The 18,474-nt window shown below is 32.1% G+C and overlaps 1 protein-coding gene and 1 non-coding gene across 2 annotated transcripts; one reads left to right on the forward strand and one right to left on the reverse strand.

Moving 5' to 3' along the window:
* Positions 1–2,148: 2,148 nt before the first annotated feature.
* Positions 2,149–2,221, forward strand: TRNAK-CUU. Its single transcript has one exon. It is a non-coding gene; the product is annotated as a tRNA-Lys (tRNA).
* A 3,022-nt stretch (positions 2,222–5,243) lies between these two features.
* LOC124930603 (protein ATAF2-like) lies at positions 5,244–6,282 on the reverse strand. The gene is made up of 3 exons (XM_047470933.1): positions 6,078–6,282; positions 5,617–5,879; positions 5,244–5,522 (listed from the first exon to the last, which is right to left on the reverse strand). The coding sequence occupies exons 1-3, from the start codon at positions 6,280–6,282 to the stop codon at positions 5,244–5,246; spliced, it is 747 nt and encodes a 248-aa protein (XP_047326889.1).
* Positions 6,283–18,474: the final 12,192 nt, after the last annotated feature.

The raw sequence follows: 18,474 nt of genomic DNA on the forward strand, positions 1-18,474 counted from the left end.
ATTCTTTTGTATTTTGTTATGTTTCAATTTCTCCAACTTATTCAAGTTGTTTAAAGAGGATTCTGAGCTTTTTTTATTTTTAAATAGGTATTTCTATTTTAATTTCGAATTAAATGTTTAATTCGAAATTAAAATAGGTCTTTAACTTTTCTTTTTAATTGAGTCCTTATGCTTTTTTTTCCTTTTATTTTGATTTAAAACTTTAAACAAAATTAAAATCCAAAAATAAAATAAAATAATTTCTAAAGTCCTATTTGTTTCCCTGATTTAACAAAAAAAAAAAAAACTTTAAAACGATGATTCAAACATCCAAGCCACTTTCAAATTTTTTCAAAATTTCCCAAAATTTAAATATATTATTTTCTTCAAATATAAAATTTTATGAAATTTTGTAGGACCCGTTTAGCAAAACTCCAAACTTTAAGAGGCTATAACTTGAGTTTCATGAGTCCAAAAATCATGAAATTAAAAATGTAGCTTCTTAAAAATATTTTCAACTCCCATAAAAAAAATGTCAGAATTTTTGTGATCTATTTGAAAAAATATCTATGCAGTGTCATATTCGGAGTTCTATAATTATAAAATTTTCAAACTTGATTACTTTGAACTTCTAAAACTATTTTTGACTATCGTGTGAAGTTTCGGGAATTTTGGAAATTATTTTTAAAAATGACTCATTTTAATGTGTTGTATTCGGGATTTTCATAACTCCAAAAATTTTGAAAGGGGGAACACTCAGGGCTTTGAATTAGTTCATTATCTTCTTTTCTTTTTTTTAAAGGAAATAAACTTCTAATCTCTGATTCGAATACTTATCCTCATTGTTTACACTCATTTTCTCTCCTTGGAAATCGTGACTTTTTTTTCTTCCTTAGGAGTTGTGCTCAATGTTTTTCATTGATTTATCCTCGTCAAGTACCTCGTGAATAGGATTAGCCCCTTTGCAGAACTGGTTAATATTTCTCACATAAATAAAAGAGTTCTGAACTCAAAACGAATATGTAACAAACATTCAAACATCAACTGGTCAATTGTTTAGGAGTAAAGATTATCTGTAAAGACAGGCGTATAGGACATATCGTCCTAGGCATTTTAATAATATGTAACCAAATACCGAACTCTTAAAACGAATCTCTGATTTTCTTTTCTTTGGGAAAAAACTAAAGTGGCGACTCTCAAGTCAATTAAATCGATACATCCACAAGTGTATCGATTTAAAACATATATGGGCCAATTTAAAATGTTTGTGCTAAAGAACTCTATTTTCGGTTCCTCATCCCTTTCTACCTTTTTACTATATATATGAAGGTAAGTTAAGGGGTTCTTTAACACAGTTCGCTTTAACACAAGAAAAACGTTTTTTAATAGTGCATGGGTCGTACTTACTATAAAAACCCTTCGTGTCCTACCGCGGGAGCACGTGAGGAAGGTAAGGTATGGGGTCGATAATTTCTAGATCGCATAAACCGTCCTTATAGACGGGGTAATTTTTCAATAGAAAGAAGAACATGAAAAAAACGTGTACATATGGGTTTACTCAATCTTATGCTAATTATTCCTTATTTAGCCTTATTCGAGATGCATATTCTATTCATATGGTTTATGTGGATGATTTAATTATTGCTGGTAGTTCTTCCACGTTGATTTCTTGTTTTTAAAATTATTTGCATTCGTATTTTCATATGAAGGACTTGGGGCGTTTGAAGTATTTTCTTGGTATTGAGGTGGCTCGAGGTCCCGATGATATTTTTATCCCAATGCAAGTATGTACTATATTTATTAACTAAAGTTGGTATGCTTGGGTGTCGCCCTATTGACACACCTATGGAGAATCACTATATTGCTTCGTCTACTACTGATATCTTCGGTCAACTTGACCAATATCAGCGTTTGGTTGGTCGTTTGGTCTATCTTTCGGTTTCTCGCTCAGATTTGAGTTATGTTGTTCACACTCTAGCACAGTTTCTAAGCAATTCAATGCAACAACATTGGGATGCTTTTTTGCGAGTTCTTTGGTATCTTAAGGGTCATTCGGGCTCTCCACATCGCTAGTAACCAGGGGCGTAGCTACACCAAAGGCTATGGTGGACTATAGCCCTGGGTGGCCCAGATTTATTTTTTGTTATAATAAAATCTAAACAACACCAAGCCCGTCTAGCTCAGTTGGTAGAGCGCAAGGCTCTTAACCTTGTGGTCGAGGGTTCGAGCCCCTCGGTGGGCGTATTGTTTTTGTTTTTAGTTCGATTTTTTTTAAATTAAAATCCAAGCAAAGTGTCCATATGGGTTGGATGGGGATCAAAGACCGATCATCTGCCATTTTGAATGCCTTAATTTATTTATTACACATGGGAGTGGGGTTCAACTACTTCAATTTCGCCTGCTATTAATTGCAAATCAAACACGATCGACCACACGCACAAACAATTACAAACACTAGCTATCTGGGCATTTTCATAAATTATATACTCATATTTGTCTCCACCCTTTCTTGCCTTGATTTTCAACAATACATTACATGATTCCAACCAAATTGAATTTAGTTCAAATGAAGCTTACCTATAAGAGGAGGATTGGAAAGGGATTGTTCAAAATACATATTACCATAACTTAATTACCAATGGACATTCATCACCTTTAAGAATTGATCATTGCCAGTTCAGACTTCTTCTAAACCATTCATTTTTAGACAACTACAAGACGATAATCATTCATACTTTGAGAATAGAAACTTATGATAATCATCTAATGATTGTGCAATCAGTTTGTAAAAATACTGGTATTGAGATACCTAATATGAATGATTGTTATAGATCAATTACAAGACGTTCATTATAAGCTTGATATAGTTAATCATAAAAGGTTTCAGAATATTTCTACAATTTCAGAATTATGTCGACGATTTATAAGGACTGAAAAAGCACATCATTATCACCTAATTGATAGATTGATTTGTCTTGTTTTAACTTTACATGTTTCTACTACAACAACGGAACGATCATTCTCAGTTATGAAACTTCTTAAAACATCTCTTCGGAATAAGATGGAAGAAGAATTTTTGACAAATTCTATAATTATCTACAATGAAAGAGAGTTACTACAATGATAGACATTGATTCAATAATCGATAAGTTTTATTCAATGAAAAATCACAGGATATAAATAACTTCAGTAATTCGATTCAGAATCTAAAATTTCCTTTTCTATTATAATTTTTTCATAGTATATATATATATATATATTATAGCTACATATATTATTTCCTTTATAATTTTTTTTTACAGATCAGCCTTATATGATTTTTATTTATGGTTACGCCCGGGCTAGTAATCTTTTTTTTTTCATTATCGTACGAAGTATATTAAGAGTGACTGCCAATTTATTCGGAATGAGCTAATTTCTGGAAATATTGTCACCCAATATGTGCCTATTAGTTATCAGTTAGCTAACGTTTTGACTAAGGCCTTGGGACGTTCGTCTTTTACTTTTACTTAATTATAGACATAATATTAATTGTATTATTTGGTCTAATATTCTGGACATATTTATAGACATAATTTAGTGCCATAGTTATCGCATCCTTTATATATATATATATGAGAGTTGTTTCACAATGCAAAAATCAAAAAATATACATACTCTTGTTCAATCTTAATATATATTGTCAAAATAATGAAAATTCGTACAAATCAAGTGTGGATACCTATAAAATAGCATCTAAATGAAAAATCGGTTTCAAAAGCATTTTATTAGACAAAAGAGAAATAATTTCAGATATGATAATTAAGTTCATATCATTTGTTGCTAACAAGGAATGTACATAAATTCGAAAAAGTATCACTAAGACAATTAACATATATGAGCAGCAAACAACCTACCAAACGCTCGAAGTATTATTCCAATTATAAAATTCCGTAACAAAAAAATTCAATCTGATTAAATAACAGTCGGATGGAACTGAAATCTGAGGGTAAAAAAAACACGAATAAACAAATAATCAGATATATTCTTTAGACAAATTTTAGATAGAGAAATTATAGTCTCTTAATCATTTATCATTATACATAAAACTCTGTTAAAAAAAACGATAAATTTTAATATTATATAATATATATATATATATATATATATATATACATGAATTATAGATTTTACTAATTTATTTGTTCTATATATATTTTAGAGATAATTAATAGTTCAAACATTAATAAAAGTATTTATATAATAAATATATAATTATTTTTTAAATATATAAAATATAAAATATATATATTTTGTAATATATATTATTTTTTTAATTTTAATTAATATTATTTATTTTTTATTATAATAATTTGTAATATTATTTTAAGATTTATATATTTTTTTTTAATAATTTGTATAATTAATTTTAAAATTTAGATTACTACACAAAAATTTATAATCTTGTATCATCTAATATAAATTATAAAAAAAAAATAAAAAAAATTATTATATAAAATATGATTTAAATTTTTATTATAATAATATTTAAATATATATAATAATTTGTATTATTAATTTTTAAATTTAATATTGCTACCAAAATATATAGATTATCATCTAATATAAATTATACGAAAAAAAATACAAATTAATAAAATAATATGTTTTTCATCTTTAATGAAGATGAGCTGTAGAACAACTTTCTTTCTATTTCTGTTATATATAAAATATTGTATTTATAATTAGAATCATAATTGAATGTGATAATAAATTCGTAATCTCCTTTTAAGTATTATAAAATAATTATTAATGGTTATTTATTGTTTTCCTTTACATTATCTTAATTCAATTCATTCTTATTTTTAAAATAATTTTATTTTCTTATAAAAATTTAAGTGTTTTAGTGATAAAATTCTTGTGAAATTTACAAATCCTTAAATAATTATTAAATTATTGTGAATCTGGACGCTTGTCAACAAATTTATTAAACATTTTCCTATTTTTTTTTTTTAAATGGATGTCGTGTCATTGGGATTACGGTAGAAACCTACCTTCAATTTTTTTTAGTAATTCAATAATATTTTTATTTATTTAAAACCAATTATTACATTGACACAATTAATTAAAATTTCAAGAATTACTGGTTTAACTAATTTTAATGGATATGAAAATTGAGAAACATAATAATTTTAAATACCTTACACATTGTAGAAAAAAAAAATGACAAGAAAACAATTAAAGAAATAACCAAAACTGATTATATCAAATGATCCAAAATTTAATCAATGTTCTCCACTCCCAAAGTGATCCTGTCCCAAAGTGATGGGAAACAATTCATCAATGTCCTCTTGTGTCAAAGGTTGCAACATTTCATTAATAAAACTGTCAGGGAAGATGACATGCATCGTATGATCATTAAAGGATGTCGTCGGTGGTACGATAGTTGTCGTGGGACTAGAGATGACAGTTGTTTCTTCTTGCAGATTTGTCTGTTGGGGCGGGTGATAGGGCACTTTCGTTCCTTTCTTGTTATATATGCGAACTAGCACCCATGGATTAAACTACAAAAATAATTAACAAACCATTAAATATAAATAAATAAATAAAACTTAATTAAACAACATACTATCATTAAATAATTTTTGTAGGCATTACTTTGCCGAAAGAATAATCGTCGTGGAGACGATATTCCTTCATCAACCAGTTGGTCTTGTCAGTCTTGCAATTTTTTCCAGTGAAAAATGTCATAGTCTTTCTGATGCCAAGAACCTTAGGATGACCAATTTTCTTGTCGACTGCATTTGCCTTCCAAATACCTATTCCAGCAGCTCGGTTGGGAATATCACATGAACTATTAGGATACTTTCTTTCCCTACGGGTGAAGAAATACCATTCTTTTTCACCATATATAGACAATCCTATGACACAATAAACAAACAAAAAAAATAAGTAGAAAAAGTGATCATCTACATATTAAAAGTCATTACAAATATTAAACAAATCAAAACAAGATAAGCTCAAAATCAAAATAAAGATAAAAATAAAAAGATTTTAGATTTGATTTTCACTCGACGAGACTAAACACGGGTACAAAAGAATGATAGAAATATATATACCAGGAAGTTCCCATGGATTGAACTTGTAGACATCAACCTCAGCAATCACATCTACCATCAACGGAAGTGAGCGGAATTTGCGAAGGAGAAATAGTGAAACCAGTTCCTCATCGGTTGGTTTGAATCTGAAATACTTAGATATTAAAATGTGACTCCCACCAGGAACCCTAATAGGTACAAGATGTCCATTCTCATTTGAAACCATCTCCATTCTCTCTCTCTTTCTCTCTCAAACTCAACTATTGTATAAAAAGTATGCAATTGAATTGGTACATGAATAGAATGAGAATCAAGGTATTAATAGGATGAAAACTCGGTTTGCCAGATTGGAGACAATAAATATAATATGTATATTTAATGATAAAATGAATTATTTGGACTAAAAGTACTAAATATTATTTGTATGCATTAAATTTTATTGAATAATTTAGTTTTATATTAAAATAAAATATTAGTTAATTTGTTGAGATTTTAGATAGAACTCTTTTACAAATGTCATGACGATTTTTTTTGTTTTTTATTCACAGTTATTTTTCTTATTCGACTGAAATTAAGATCGATATACTTTCTTTTTATATATTTTGTCGGTTGTATGTGTATGAAAACTACTTTCTACCATTAACTTGTTTTTTTTCTTCAATTTTACACTCTTAAGGTTAACAATAACCAAATTAATTCATATTATGTACCACTATATATTTGTATAAATGGTTTAATTTTTTTTAAAAAAAAAAGAGTTTTAATTTTTAAAATTATATATATAATATTGGCTCAATTAAATATCAATAAGAATAATTAGTTTTTATTATTCTTAATCATAATTTAATTTGTTCATAAAATTAATTTCATTTCTTAGTTTGGGAAATGCATTATCTTAATCATAATCAAATATAATATAAATTATTAACTTCTTTTTTCATAATATAATATTATTTGTTTGACAGATCATTAAAATAATAAAATTTATTCATATTTATGGAAACTATTTATATATTAATCTCTAATAATTAACTCCCATCAATTACTTTGTGTCCAAATTTAATTGTGGAGATAATTGAAATCATTATTGTCTCATCTTCTCATTTATTATTTATATTATAATTAATAATATATTTGTGACATTACATGTCACACCATGTTTTCGGATTCAGGTAATCAAGTAACCTCGTTTTGTTTGGGTTTGGAAAATATAGGCCATTTCAGGGTTATCTTGATAAAAAAAAAAAAATAATTTACAGAATATTGATATATATGTAATCAAATATATATATTTTTTATAATTATAATAAATATTTTAGTTTATTATTCAAATAATATTATTAATGATAAAATTAATAAAGCAAAATTGTGATTATTAGAAAATTATTCAAATCACTCCATCTAAATCAAACCTATGTTTAACTAACTTCTTTGGAAGCAATTTCATAATATGTTTAGGTTTGTGGGCGATTTGTTTTAATGCAACTAAAATTAAAAAGGTAATAAATATTTATACACAAATGATACTGAAGATATGCAATTTAACAACAATTTGTTATTTATTTAATTATTTTTTTGTATTATTTTGATTTGACAAAAAATACACATCTTCATAATAATTATTACATGATTTAACAAATATGATCCATCGATCTTTGTTAGCTTTTGAGAAGTTATAAAATTAAGGGTAATTCTATATCATTGTCGACTTTAAAGCATACTTTGTTTGGTATTATTTTATAAACGTACAGAAAAATAGATAAGATTAAGACCATTAAAAAAAATTGTAATGATGGGTACTCTAGCTATTCCGGGTTTCATTAGGGCGATATATAGAATTTTAAAGTCTCAAGCTCTTATTCTTCAGTTGTATCTTTATTCACGGAATGAATTTTATGAATGACGGATGAAAAATAAATAAATTTATAATGGTAAATATTTGTCGTATGTGCCGTATGTGCTATAAAGATTATGATATTTTTGATTGGGAAATCACAATAATTATGAACTTCTTATAAGGGTAGGCTAATAGACTATAATTAATTCATATATATCTTTTGAGCTTGGGTTATGGAGTAGTTTACTTAGAAGTATTTGTAATCTATTTTCTCATAAGTAATAATACCCGGGTTCGGGGCATTATAGGTGGTACCAGTGCCTACTCTGTAGTAGGAAAAAATTGTCACAGGGGAGCACCTCTTGAATCTCGCAGTAACAAAATGTCACATTGATCACTTCTAGAGTCCTAATAAGAGGAGTCTAAAATTACGAATGGATTGTGATGAGGATGTCATGTGACTAAGTTGTGGAGATTGTGATGTCCCATATCGGAAAATCATAGTAAATATGAACTCCTTATCAGAGTGAGGCTAATAAAAGCTAATAGATTATAGATATTTTCATTAATACTTTTTAAGCTTGTGTTGTGGTGACTTAATTAATGGTTTATTCGTGAGTATTTGTAGTCTATCTCATCACGGGTAACGTTAGCCGGGTTCGGGGCGTACAGGTCGGGACATCACAATAAATATGATATCTTTATAAGAGTGTGGTTAATAGACTATAACTATTTTCATTAATATCTTTTGAGTTTTGGTTGTGGTGGTCGAGTGATTTGTTAGAGATATTTGTGTTATATTTTCTCACATGTAATGATACCCGAGTAAAGGATGTTATATGTGGTATCATAGATGACCCAGTGGTAAGAACAAAGTGTCACAAGGGAGTAAATCTTGAATTTCGTAAAAACAAAGTGTCACGTGGGTCACTTCTAAAGTCATAATCGGAGGAGTCTAGGACTATGAATAGGATCGTGACAAAGATGTTGCGTGACTAAGTTTAGGAGATTGTGATGGATCACATTGAGAAATTACAATAAACATGAACTCCTTATAAAAATGGGGAATATATTATAATTACCTTCTTGGGTACTTTTTGAGTTTGGATTGTGCTGACCAAACGATAACCAGGTACGAGCATTACAAAGATAATGATTCATCTTCCCACATTCTTTTCATTATGTCCACTAATGAAACATGTTGGGGAAAGTTCTCAATCTGTGAATCGTTGGGTTATACATGTTGTACAAGCTAGAATCACACAACTTAAAAAGATCCATCTACCTTGAGTTAAAATCTTCTTACAAGAGAAAAAAAAAATCAAAGTTTTAAATTAATAAACAAAATATAGAAAGGAAAAAAGGTACTCAATGAAATTAAAATATTAAATAACATACTTATTGTTAATGAGATTCAATCTTAATTACAAAATATAAGAACAAAACTAAAGATTTTATCAGAATATCCCTGGTACCAAAAGAAAATAAAGAGACACTGTTGGGTTTGAGATCATAAATTAATAAATTATTATTTATTCTTACTAAATTTGTAAATTTTGATTGTCAAAGTGTAAAAGCAAAAAGTATACTAATTCTATTTAAAATACCTTTAATATTAGATAAAAGCAACTATAAAACAAATAACAACAAAGATTATGAACGTAATTTAATCTTTGTTTGTATTGTTATTTGATTATTACCATTCAGAAAATCTAGAGTCGTTTGTTTGTCATTTATAATCAAAGTTAGAGTTTGTCTAGTTTTGATTATTGACCTTCCACTTTTAAGGTTTTTTAATAAAATGGTGTTAAATTGTTTCATAATAATAATTATTATTATTATATATATATCATTGTCTAAAGTCACTAAATGTAGTTTCTTTTAAGGGTTGAGCGAGAGGTGTATGACTAACTTAATATTTGAAAGCGCTCAGCTGTGGCAGCTACAAAAGGATACGAGAGATCAGATTAGACGGGAAAGGAACTGGAGGGAAAATCACATTTTTTCCGGACACCACTGGCACTGAGGAAGGGGTGGAATTTCTTTTTTAGAGTTTGAGCGGGTAGTTGAAAGAAAAGAGCCAGGGATTTTCTGACGGAGGCGACCCCTTTTCTTCTAGGAAAACGAAACTAGAACATCATAACAACGAATTAAGCAGATTCAATATCAAGTAAAATGATCGAGACCGACAAAGATACTGTATGAGAATGCCTCTCTTGGTGTGTGAGGAACTAAATAGGTAGAGTTTAAAAGTTATTTCTATTGATAGTAAGGAATGTATAGAAAATCTTTAATCATGTGATAAAAGGTATCAAATCAAAGCTATATATTGATTTTTGATATGTGAAATTCGAACAATTTGAAAAAACTTTTAGATTGGTGGATGAAGACATAAATAGTAACTAGGTTCAAATAAAATAAAAAATCAAGAGTTCAAAATCTATTTACAGTTAATAAAAGCTTGACATTTAAAGCTAAATCTCTAAAAGCTTATGATAATTCCTTATAAAATAAAAATATTGGTTGATCAAACTTCATTCAACCACCTTTGTCCTAAAAAAAGATCAAGTCTCTTTCTTAACTTACGTTCTAGAAAACACCTTATATTTTTTTAACCAATTACTATTTAGGAATAATGTAATAATAATAATAATAATAATATGTTCATTTGGAAGCTGGGTCTAACAAATTAATAAAGCCCATTAAGGCATATTTAATTAAGGAAAAAAAAACACAGTAGTTTTTAGTGTTTTTTTTTCTCTCCCTCTTCCAGCAGTTTTTCCTCCATTGAAACAACAATTCCTCTATTGAAACAGCAGGTTCTTCTTCTGATTTCCTTTATTTTTTCTCCATTTAGTTAGTCATCTTTAGTGATGATGATAATGTATGTAAATGACAAGTTAGGATGAGGTTAATTGATAATTTTGATTAGATTACCTCTAGGCTTGTATTGAACAACATTGTGTACCCATTTGATATAGTGGATGATATAAGTGGCCGAAGTGTCCCGTGGTTTTACCTAATTTGGGTTTTCCACGTAAAATCTTGGTTTTTTGCTCTCTGTTTCTTTGATTGTTTGATGCTCAATTGAATTGGCTGCCTATTTGATTATACAGAAGAATAAAAAGAATTGTTAGACCTTTGTTGTAGCTTGTCTATTTCTGGATTGCTAAACAGGTGCTATTATTCGATTTCTCCAACAAGTGGTATCAGAGCTGAGTTCGTTTGGTGGTGATTGTTATATAATTCAAATGGAAGAATCGTTGAACAGTAATAGAACGATGATCAAACTCACAACTACCAATTACACAATCTGAAAGTCACGGATTGAGGACTTATTGTATAATTATGATTATGAAGACACTATTTTGGGTGATAAAGGCAAACTAGAGGCTATGACAGATGCAGATTGGAAGAAGCTGAACAGAAAGGCAGTTGGTTAGATTAGGCAATGGGTTGACAACAGTGTGTATCAGCATTTGGCTAATGAAGTTAATGTTCATAAAGTGTGGGCTATTTTGAGTGAGCTGTATGAGAAGAAGAACACTCAAAACAGAGCATTTCTATTTAGGAAGCTTTGCTCGTTAAAATATCAAGATGGGTCTTCTATGTTTGAGCATCTAAATGCTTTTCAGGGGATTCTAAATGAGTTGGCTGCGATAGGAATGAAATTTGATGATGAGCTTCATGATATGTGTTTGATTAATTCATTGCCTGGTAGTTGAGAGACACTTGTGGTTTAATTACCAATTCTGTTTCACAAGGTAAGCTCACTTTAAAAATGATGAAAGAGAGCGTGTTGAATGAAGAGGCTAGAAGAAAAGAACAGGGCTTCTCAACTCCAAATCAGGTGTTCGTGACTGAAAAAAGGGTAGAAGTAAAAAGTAAAACTCCAAAGAATCGTAGTGACAGTTTAGACAGGTCACGGGGAACATCCAGTTCGAGAAAAGAGATTACATGTTATCATTGTGGTAAGTCAGGACACAAGAAGTATCAGTTCAGATCTTTAAAGTGGGAACAAAAGGAGAATAAGCAAGATGGAAGTAGTAAGGTTGCAGATGTGGGTGGTAACGACATCGATATTGTTTACGACAATGATAGTATCAACCTTGTTTCTCAAGATACATAATGGGCGGTAGACTCGGGTGCTTCTTATCATGTCACCAATCGTTGTGATATATTTGCTTCTTACACTAGTGGACAGTTTGGTTCAGTGACGTTGGAAAACCATGTTACGTGTAAGATTGTTGGAAAAGGAGATCTCTGTTTGGATACTAACACTTCATGCAAGCTACTTTTGAAGAATGTTCGACATGTTCCCGATATTCGGATGAATTTGATCTCTACTGGTATTCTTGATGATGAGGGCTATCATAGTTACTTTGGTGAAGGAAAATAGAAACTCACTAAGGGGTATTTGGTGATAGCTAAAGGAAAGAATGTCGGTTCTCTTTATGTGACAAAGACTAAGTCTTACGGGGGAGAAGCAAATGCAGTTAATGATTGTTCAACACAGCTTTGGCATAAGAGACTTGGTCATTTAAGTCAGAATGACATGCGATTTCTCTCCAAGACAATCGATCTTCAGGGCTTAAAGTCCATAGATTTGAAGACATGCACAAATTGCTTAGTTGGTAAGCAACATAGAGTTTCCTTCAAAAGTTTCTCTCCATCTAGGAAGCCCAATATCCTATATATGATTCACACAGACATATGTTTTATGGATTCCTTGACTTTAGGTGGTGCTCATTATTACATCACTTTTATCGATGATTGCTCAAGGAAGGTGTGGGCATATTGCTTGAAGACTAAGGATCAAGCATTGGATTACTTCAAGTTGTTTCATGCTAAAGTGGAGAGAGAAACTAGGAAGAAGTTGAAATGTGTTTGTTCGGACAATGGTGGCGAATATAGAGGGCCATTTGTGGAATACTGTAAAAGTCATGGGATCAAGATTTTGAAGACTGTGCCAAAAATACCTCAACAGAATGGAGTCGTAGAGAGGATGAATAGGTCTATCAATGAGATAATTTTGTGTATGTTGTCTCATGCTAAGTTGCCAAAATCCTTTTGGGGAGAGTCAATGAAGACAGCGGTTGATCTGATAAATCTTTCACCCTCAAGTCCTTTAGATGGCAACGTTCCAGAAAGAGTTTGGAGAGGTAAAGACGTCTATTATGATCACTTGAGAGTTTTTGGTTGTAAAGTGTTTGTTCATGTTCCTCGGGATGAGAGAGCTAAGCTTGATAGCAAGACGAGACAATGTATCTTTATTGGGTATGGCCACGGAGAATTTGGGTACCGATGTTGGGATCCGGTTAACAAAAAACTCATTAGAAGCAGAGATGTGGTATTCTTTAAAGATCAGACCATTGAAGACTTTGAGAAAAAAGAAAAGCCAAAGTCTACGGAGAAAGAATTGCCCGATAATGGTAGGATTCGTACACCACAATCAAAGCCCAATAATGTAGAAAATGCCCAAGTTGAGGTTGATGAGACTCCTCTAGTTGATGCTGAGCCAACAGAGGAAGTTGAACAAGATGATGATAGTTCTCTAGAGCTATCCGATGATCAACATATCAGAAGATCTAGTAGGTAACGACAACCTTCTAGTAGGTATCCTCCAAATGAGTATGTGATGTTAACTGACGGGGGAGAACCAGAAACCTATCAAGAAGTATTGTCTCATGAAAACAAGAACAAGTGGTCGGTGGCAATGCAAGAAGAGATAAATTCCTTGCAAGAGAACGAGACTTATGACTTGGTGAAACCTTCGAAAGGAAAGAAGACTTTGAAGAACATGTGGGTATTCAAGTTAAAGCATCAAGAGAATAGCTCACAACCTCGATACAAAGCAAGACTGGTTGTGAAGGGCTTTGGACAGAAAAAGGGGATTAATTTTGAAGAGATCTTCTCACCGGTTGTGAAGAGATCATCCATTAGAGTTGTGTTAGCATTGACTGCTAGTCAAGATTTGGAAATTTAACAACTAGATGTGAAGACTGCATTTCTCCATGGTGACTTGGAGGAAGAGATCTATGGAACAACCCGAGGGTTTCAAAGTTAAAGGTAAAGAAGATCTTGTCTACAGGTTGAGGAAAAGCTTATATGGGCTCAAGAAAGCGCCTAGACAATGGTACATGAAATTTGACTCCTTCATGGAAGCAAATGGGTACAGTAAGACTACTTCTGATCATTGTGTTTTCATCAAGAGATACGGTGTTGGTGATTATGTTATTCTTCTGCTCTATGTTGATGATATGCTGATTGTTGGGCAAGATATTGCGAAAATTGAGAAGCTCAAAAGGGATTTAAACAAGTCTTTTGCGATGAAGGATTTGGGTTCAGTGAAGCATATCCTAGGCTTGGAAATCACAAGAGACAGAAAGAACATAACACTTGATACATTGAGTGTTGAGTTATGGAGCCTACACTTATAATAAACTCTACATTGTTAATTAGAGTTTATTGGGTTTTCTTTTTTTGGTTTTGGGTTTGGGCCTGACCAAAGTTATTTAGGTTTATTGTTTGAATGTTTACCCTATAAATATATGATTATTAAGGGTTTACATTGTGGAGACAGAATTCTAGAGAGATAAAGTGTGAGGAAAAAACTATGTATTCCTTCTTCTTCTTCATAGTAAATCTGGTGGTGGATGAAGTGGATGTAGCTCAATTTGAGTGAACCACTATAAATCTATGTGTTCTTGTGTTCTTCTTTCTTGTGTTTTTACAGATTGTTTTCAAGCGGGTCGGATTTGGGAGATACAAATCCTAACAACTGGTATTAGAGCAGCTAGGCTAGATCTGAGCATTGGAAACAATGGCAAGTGAGAACAGTATAGAACATGGGATTGCAAGATTTAATGGGACAGATTATGCCTTCTGGAGAGTGCAGATTGAAGATTATCTCTATGGAAAGAAGCTTCATGTTCCTTTGAGTGAGAAACCAGAGAAGATGGATGAAGCTGAATGGAAACTCCTTGATAGACAGGTTTTGGGAGTTGTCCGATTGACGCTACCCAAGACAGTTGCTCACAATGTAACAAAGGAGAAGACCACCATGGGTCTGATGAAAGCTCTTTCTGATATGTATGAGAAACCATCTGCTAACAACAAGGTACACTTAATGAAAAGACTCTTTTACTTAAGAATGGTTGATGGTACTTCTGTCACTACTCATTTGAATGAATTCAATACAATTGTGAATCAATTGCTATCTGTTGAGATTGATTTTGAGGATGGAGTTAGTGCCCTGATTTTGTTAGCATCTCTACCAAATAGTTGGGAGCCTATGAGGGCAGCAATTAGTAATTCAGTTGGAAATACTAAACTGAAATTTGTTGAAGTTAGAGATCGTATTCTTGCTGAAGAGGTTCGTAAAATTGATTCTGGTGAAACATTCAAAGCTTCTACTCTAAATGTGGAAAACAGGGGAAGAGGTAATGATAGAAATTTCAACCGAGGTAAGAGCAGATCTATGTCAAGGAGCAGGAGGAGTTAGTCCAAGTCTGGGCGGACATTTTAGTGCTGGAATTGTGATAAACATGGTCATTTAAAGAGGAACTGCAAAGCACCGAAGAAAAATGGTGATGATAAAAATGATGCAGCCAACGTTGTTACAGAATCTGTCATTGATGCGTTACTTCTGTCTGTTGATAGCCCGATAGATTCATGGGTTTTGGACTCAAGAGCGTCTTTCCACACCACTGCCCACAAAGAATTAATGGAGAATTATGTGGCTGGAAACTGTGGGAAAGTTTATCTCGCAAATGGTGAGCCACTAGATATTGTTGGAATGGGGGGACATCAAATTGAAGATAGCAAATGGTTCTGTTTGGAAGATTAATAAGGTGAGACACATTCCAAGTTTAATGCACAATTTGATCTTAGTTACACAACTTGATGAAGAAGGTCACAATTTCAGTTGTGGAAATGGTGCGTGGAAGGTGACTAAAGGAGCAATTGTTGTTGTTCGAGGTCACAAAACTGGAACGTTATACACGACTTCAACTTGCAGAGAATCAGTTGCTGCTGTAGTTGATGACTTGAAGAACAGTGAGCTGTGGCATTGCAGGTTGGGAAATATGAGCGAAAAAGAGATGAAAATTCTTTTGAAGAATGGGCAGATTCCAGAACTGAAGTCTGTTGAACATCAGTTATGTGAAACATGTATTCTTGGAAAACAGAAACGGGTGAGTTTCTTAAAAATTGGGAAGGAGCTCAAGAAAAAAAGGCTAGAGTTGGTAAACACTGATGTGTGGGGACCTGCACCTGTTTCTTCTATTGGAGGATCACAATACTACGTGACATTTATAGATGATTCGATAAGAAAGGTATGGGTATATTTTATGAAGCACAAGTCTGAAGTATTTGTTATTTTCAAGAAATTGAAGGCTTTGGTTGAAAATGAAACAAATCAGAAAGTTAAGTGCTTGAGATCCGACAACGGAGGTGAATATATCAATTCAGATTTCAAAGAGTATTGTGCTATGAATGGGATCAGTATGGTGAAGACTGTTCCTCGAACACCTCAAGAGAATGGAGTAACTGAACGAATGAATCGAACGTTGAACGAGCGTGCTAGAAGCATGAGATTGCATGTAGGGCTGCCTAAAACCTTCTAGGCAGAAGCTATTAATACTACTGCATATTTGATAAACAGGGGACCCTTTGTTCCTCTTGAATTAAAAATTATTGAAGAAGCTTGGAGCAATAAAAAGGTAAACCTTTCTTATTTGAAAGTGTTTGGTTGTTTATCATATGTTCATATTAATGAATGTGATAGGAGCAAACTTGATCCAAAGTCTAATAAATGTTTTTTCATTGGTTATGGTGATATCGAGTTTGGTTATCGTTTTTGGGATAATCAAAATCGAAAGATCATTCGTAGCAGAAATGTTATTTTCAATGAACAGGTTCTCTACAAAGATTGTGTTGGGAAGACATCAGATGGTGATTCCAAGTTGGAAGAGACTGGTACAGTCGATTTGAGAGAATTTTCAGCTGAATATATACCGATTGTCGAAGAAGAACAATGTGTTGTTGAAGATGAAATCGTTGATAACGTGGCCCTAGAGGTAAATCAGCAAACACCGGTTATACAGTTGAGAAGATCATCAAGGAATCGAAAACCATTTGAGAGGTGGTCTCCATCTATGAACTATATCTTGTTGACAGATAGAGGTGAACCTGAATGTTATGAGGAAGCAATACAATCTGATGAATCGATTAAGTGGGAGTCTGCTATGAAAGATGAGATGGATTCTTTGATGTTGAATCAGACTTGGGAGCTCACTGAGCTACCAAAGGGAAAGAAAACACTTCACAACAAATGGATCTTCAGGATTAAAGAAGAACATGATAAAACCATGAGGTACAAGGCAAGATTGGTTGTGAAAGGATTTCAACAGAAAGAAGGTATTGACTACAATGAAATCTTCTCTCCAGTAGTTAAATTGATGACAATCAGAACTATTTTGAGTTTGGTTGTGAAAAAGATCTTCATCTTCAACAAATGGATGTGAAAACTGTTTTTCTTCTTGGTGATTTAGATGAAGAGATTTATATGCGACAACCAGAAGGATTTGAAATCAAAGGAAAATATGAGCTATTGTGTAAGCTTCAGAAGAGTCTGTATGGTTTGAAACAGGCTCCAAGGCAATGGTACAAGAAGTTCGATAGCTTCATTAAAAGTAACAATTTTGAGGTGTGAAGTTGATCATTGCTGCTATATCAAGAGGTTTGATAAATCGTACATTATTCTTCTTCTCTACGTTGATGACATGTTGATTGTTGGAGCAAGCTTGTATAAGATTAACAAGCTCAAGAAAGAGTTGTCTGAAAAGTTTGCAATGAATGATTTGGGTGCTGCTAAACAAATCCTTGGGATGAGAATTTTCAGGGATGAAGAAGTTCTCAAGCTTTCACAAGAAGAATATGTGAAGAAAATTCTTATCAGGTTCAACTTGTATGATGCAAAACTAGTTACTACCCCCTTAGCTAGTCACTTCAGACTATCTAAAGATCATTCGCCTTCAACAGAGGAGGAGAAAAATTACATGGCAACTGTTTTGTATGCCTCTTCCATTGGTTGTATTATGTATGCGATGGTTTGCACAAGACCAGACATAGCACATGCAGTGGGAGTTGTTAGTAGGTTCATGAGCAACCCGGGTAGACAACATTGGGAAGCAGTAAAGTGGATACTACGATACTTAAGAGGAAGTACAGGTCTCGCTTTGTGTTTTCGAAAGTCTAATATGGGTTTGGAAGGATATGTTGATGCTGACAATGGTGGTGATGTTGATAGTAGGAAGAGCACAACATGGTACATTTATACTTTAGGAGGTACTGCAATCAGTTGGGTTTCAAAATTGCAGAAGATTGTTGCTCTTTCTAGTTGTGAGGCAGAGTATGTTGCTGTGACAGAGGCTACTAAGGAGATGATGTGGTTACAACCCTTTTTGCGAGAATTAGGTCAAGACTACGAGGGAAGTGTGTTGCGATGTGATAGTCAGAGTGTCATTCATTTGGCAAAGAATCTTGTTTATCATGGCAGGACGAAGCTTATACAGGTTC

Source organism: Impatiens glandulifera, chromosome 3 (genome assembly GCF_907164915.1).
Source record: "Impatiens glandulifera chromosome 3, dImpGla2.1, whole genome shotgun sequence".
Taxonomy (NCBI): domain Eukaryota; kingdom Viridiplantae; phylum Streptophyta; class Magnoliopsida; order Ericales; family Balsaminaceae; genus Impatiens; species Impatiens glandulifera.

Excerpts from the sequence above, each read along its gene's own strand:
- LOC124930603 (XM_047470933.1), bottom strand. The coding sequence starts at position 6,282 with ATGGTTTCAAATGAGAATGGACATCTTGTACCTATTAGGGTTCCTGGT. Across the intron at positions 5,880-6,077 it reads CAATCCATGGGAACTTCCTG|GATTGTCTATATATGGTGAA; the intron begins GTATATATATTT and ends ATTGTGTCATAG. Across the intron at positions 5,523-5,616 it reads ACGATTATTCTTTCGGCAAA|TTTAATCCATGGGTGCTAGT; the intron begins GTAATGCCTACA and ends TTATTTTTGTAG.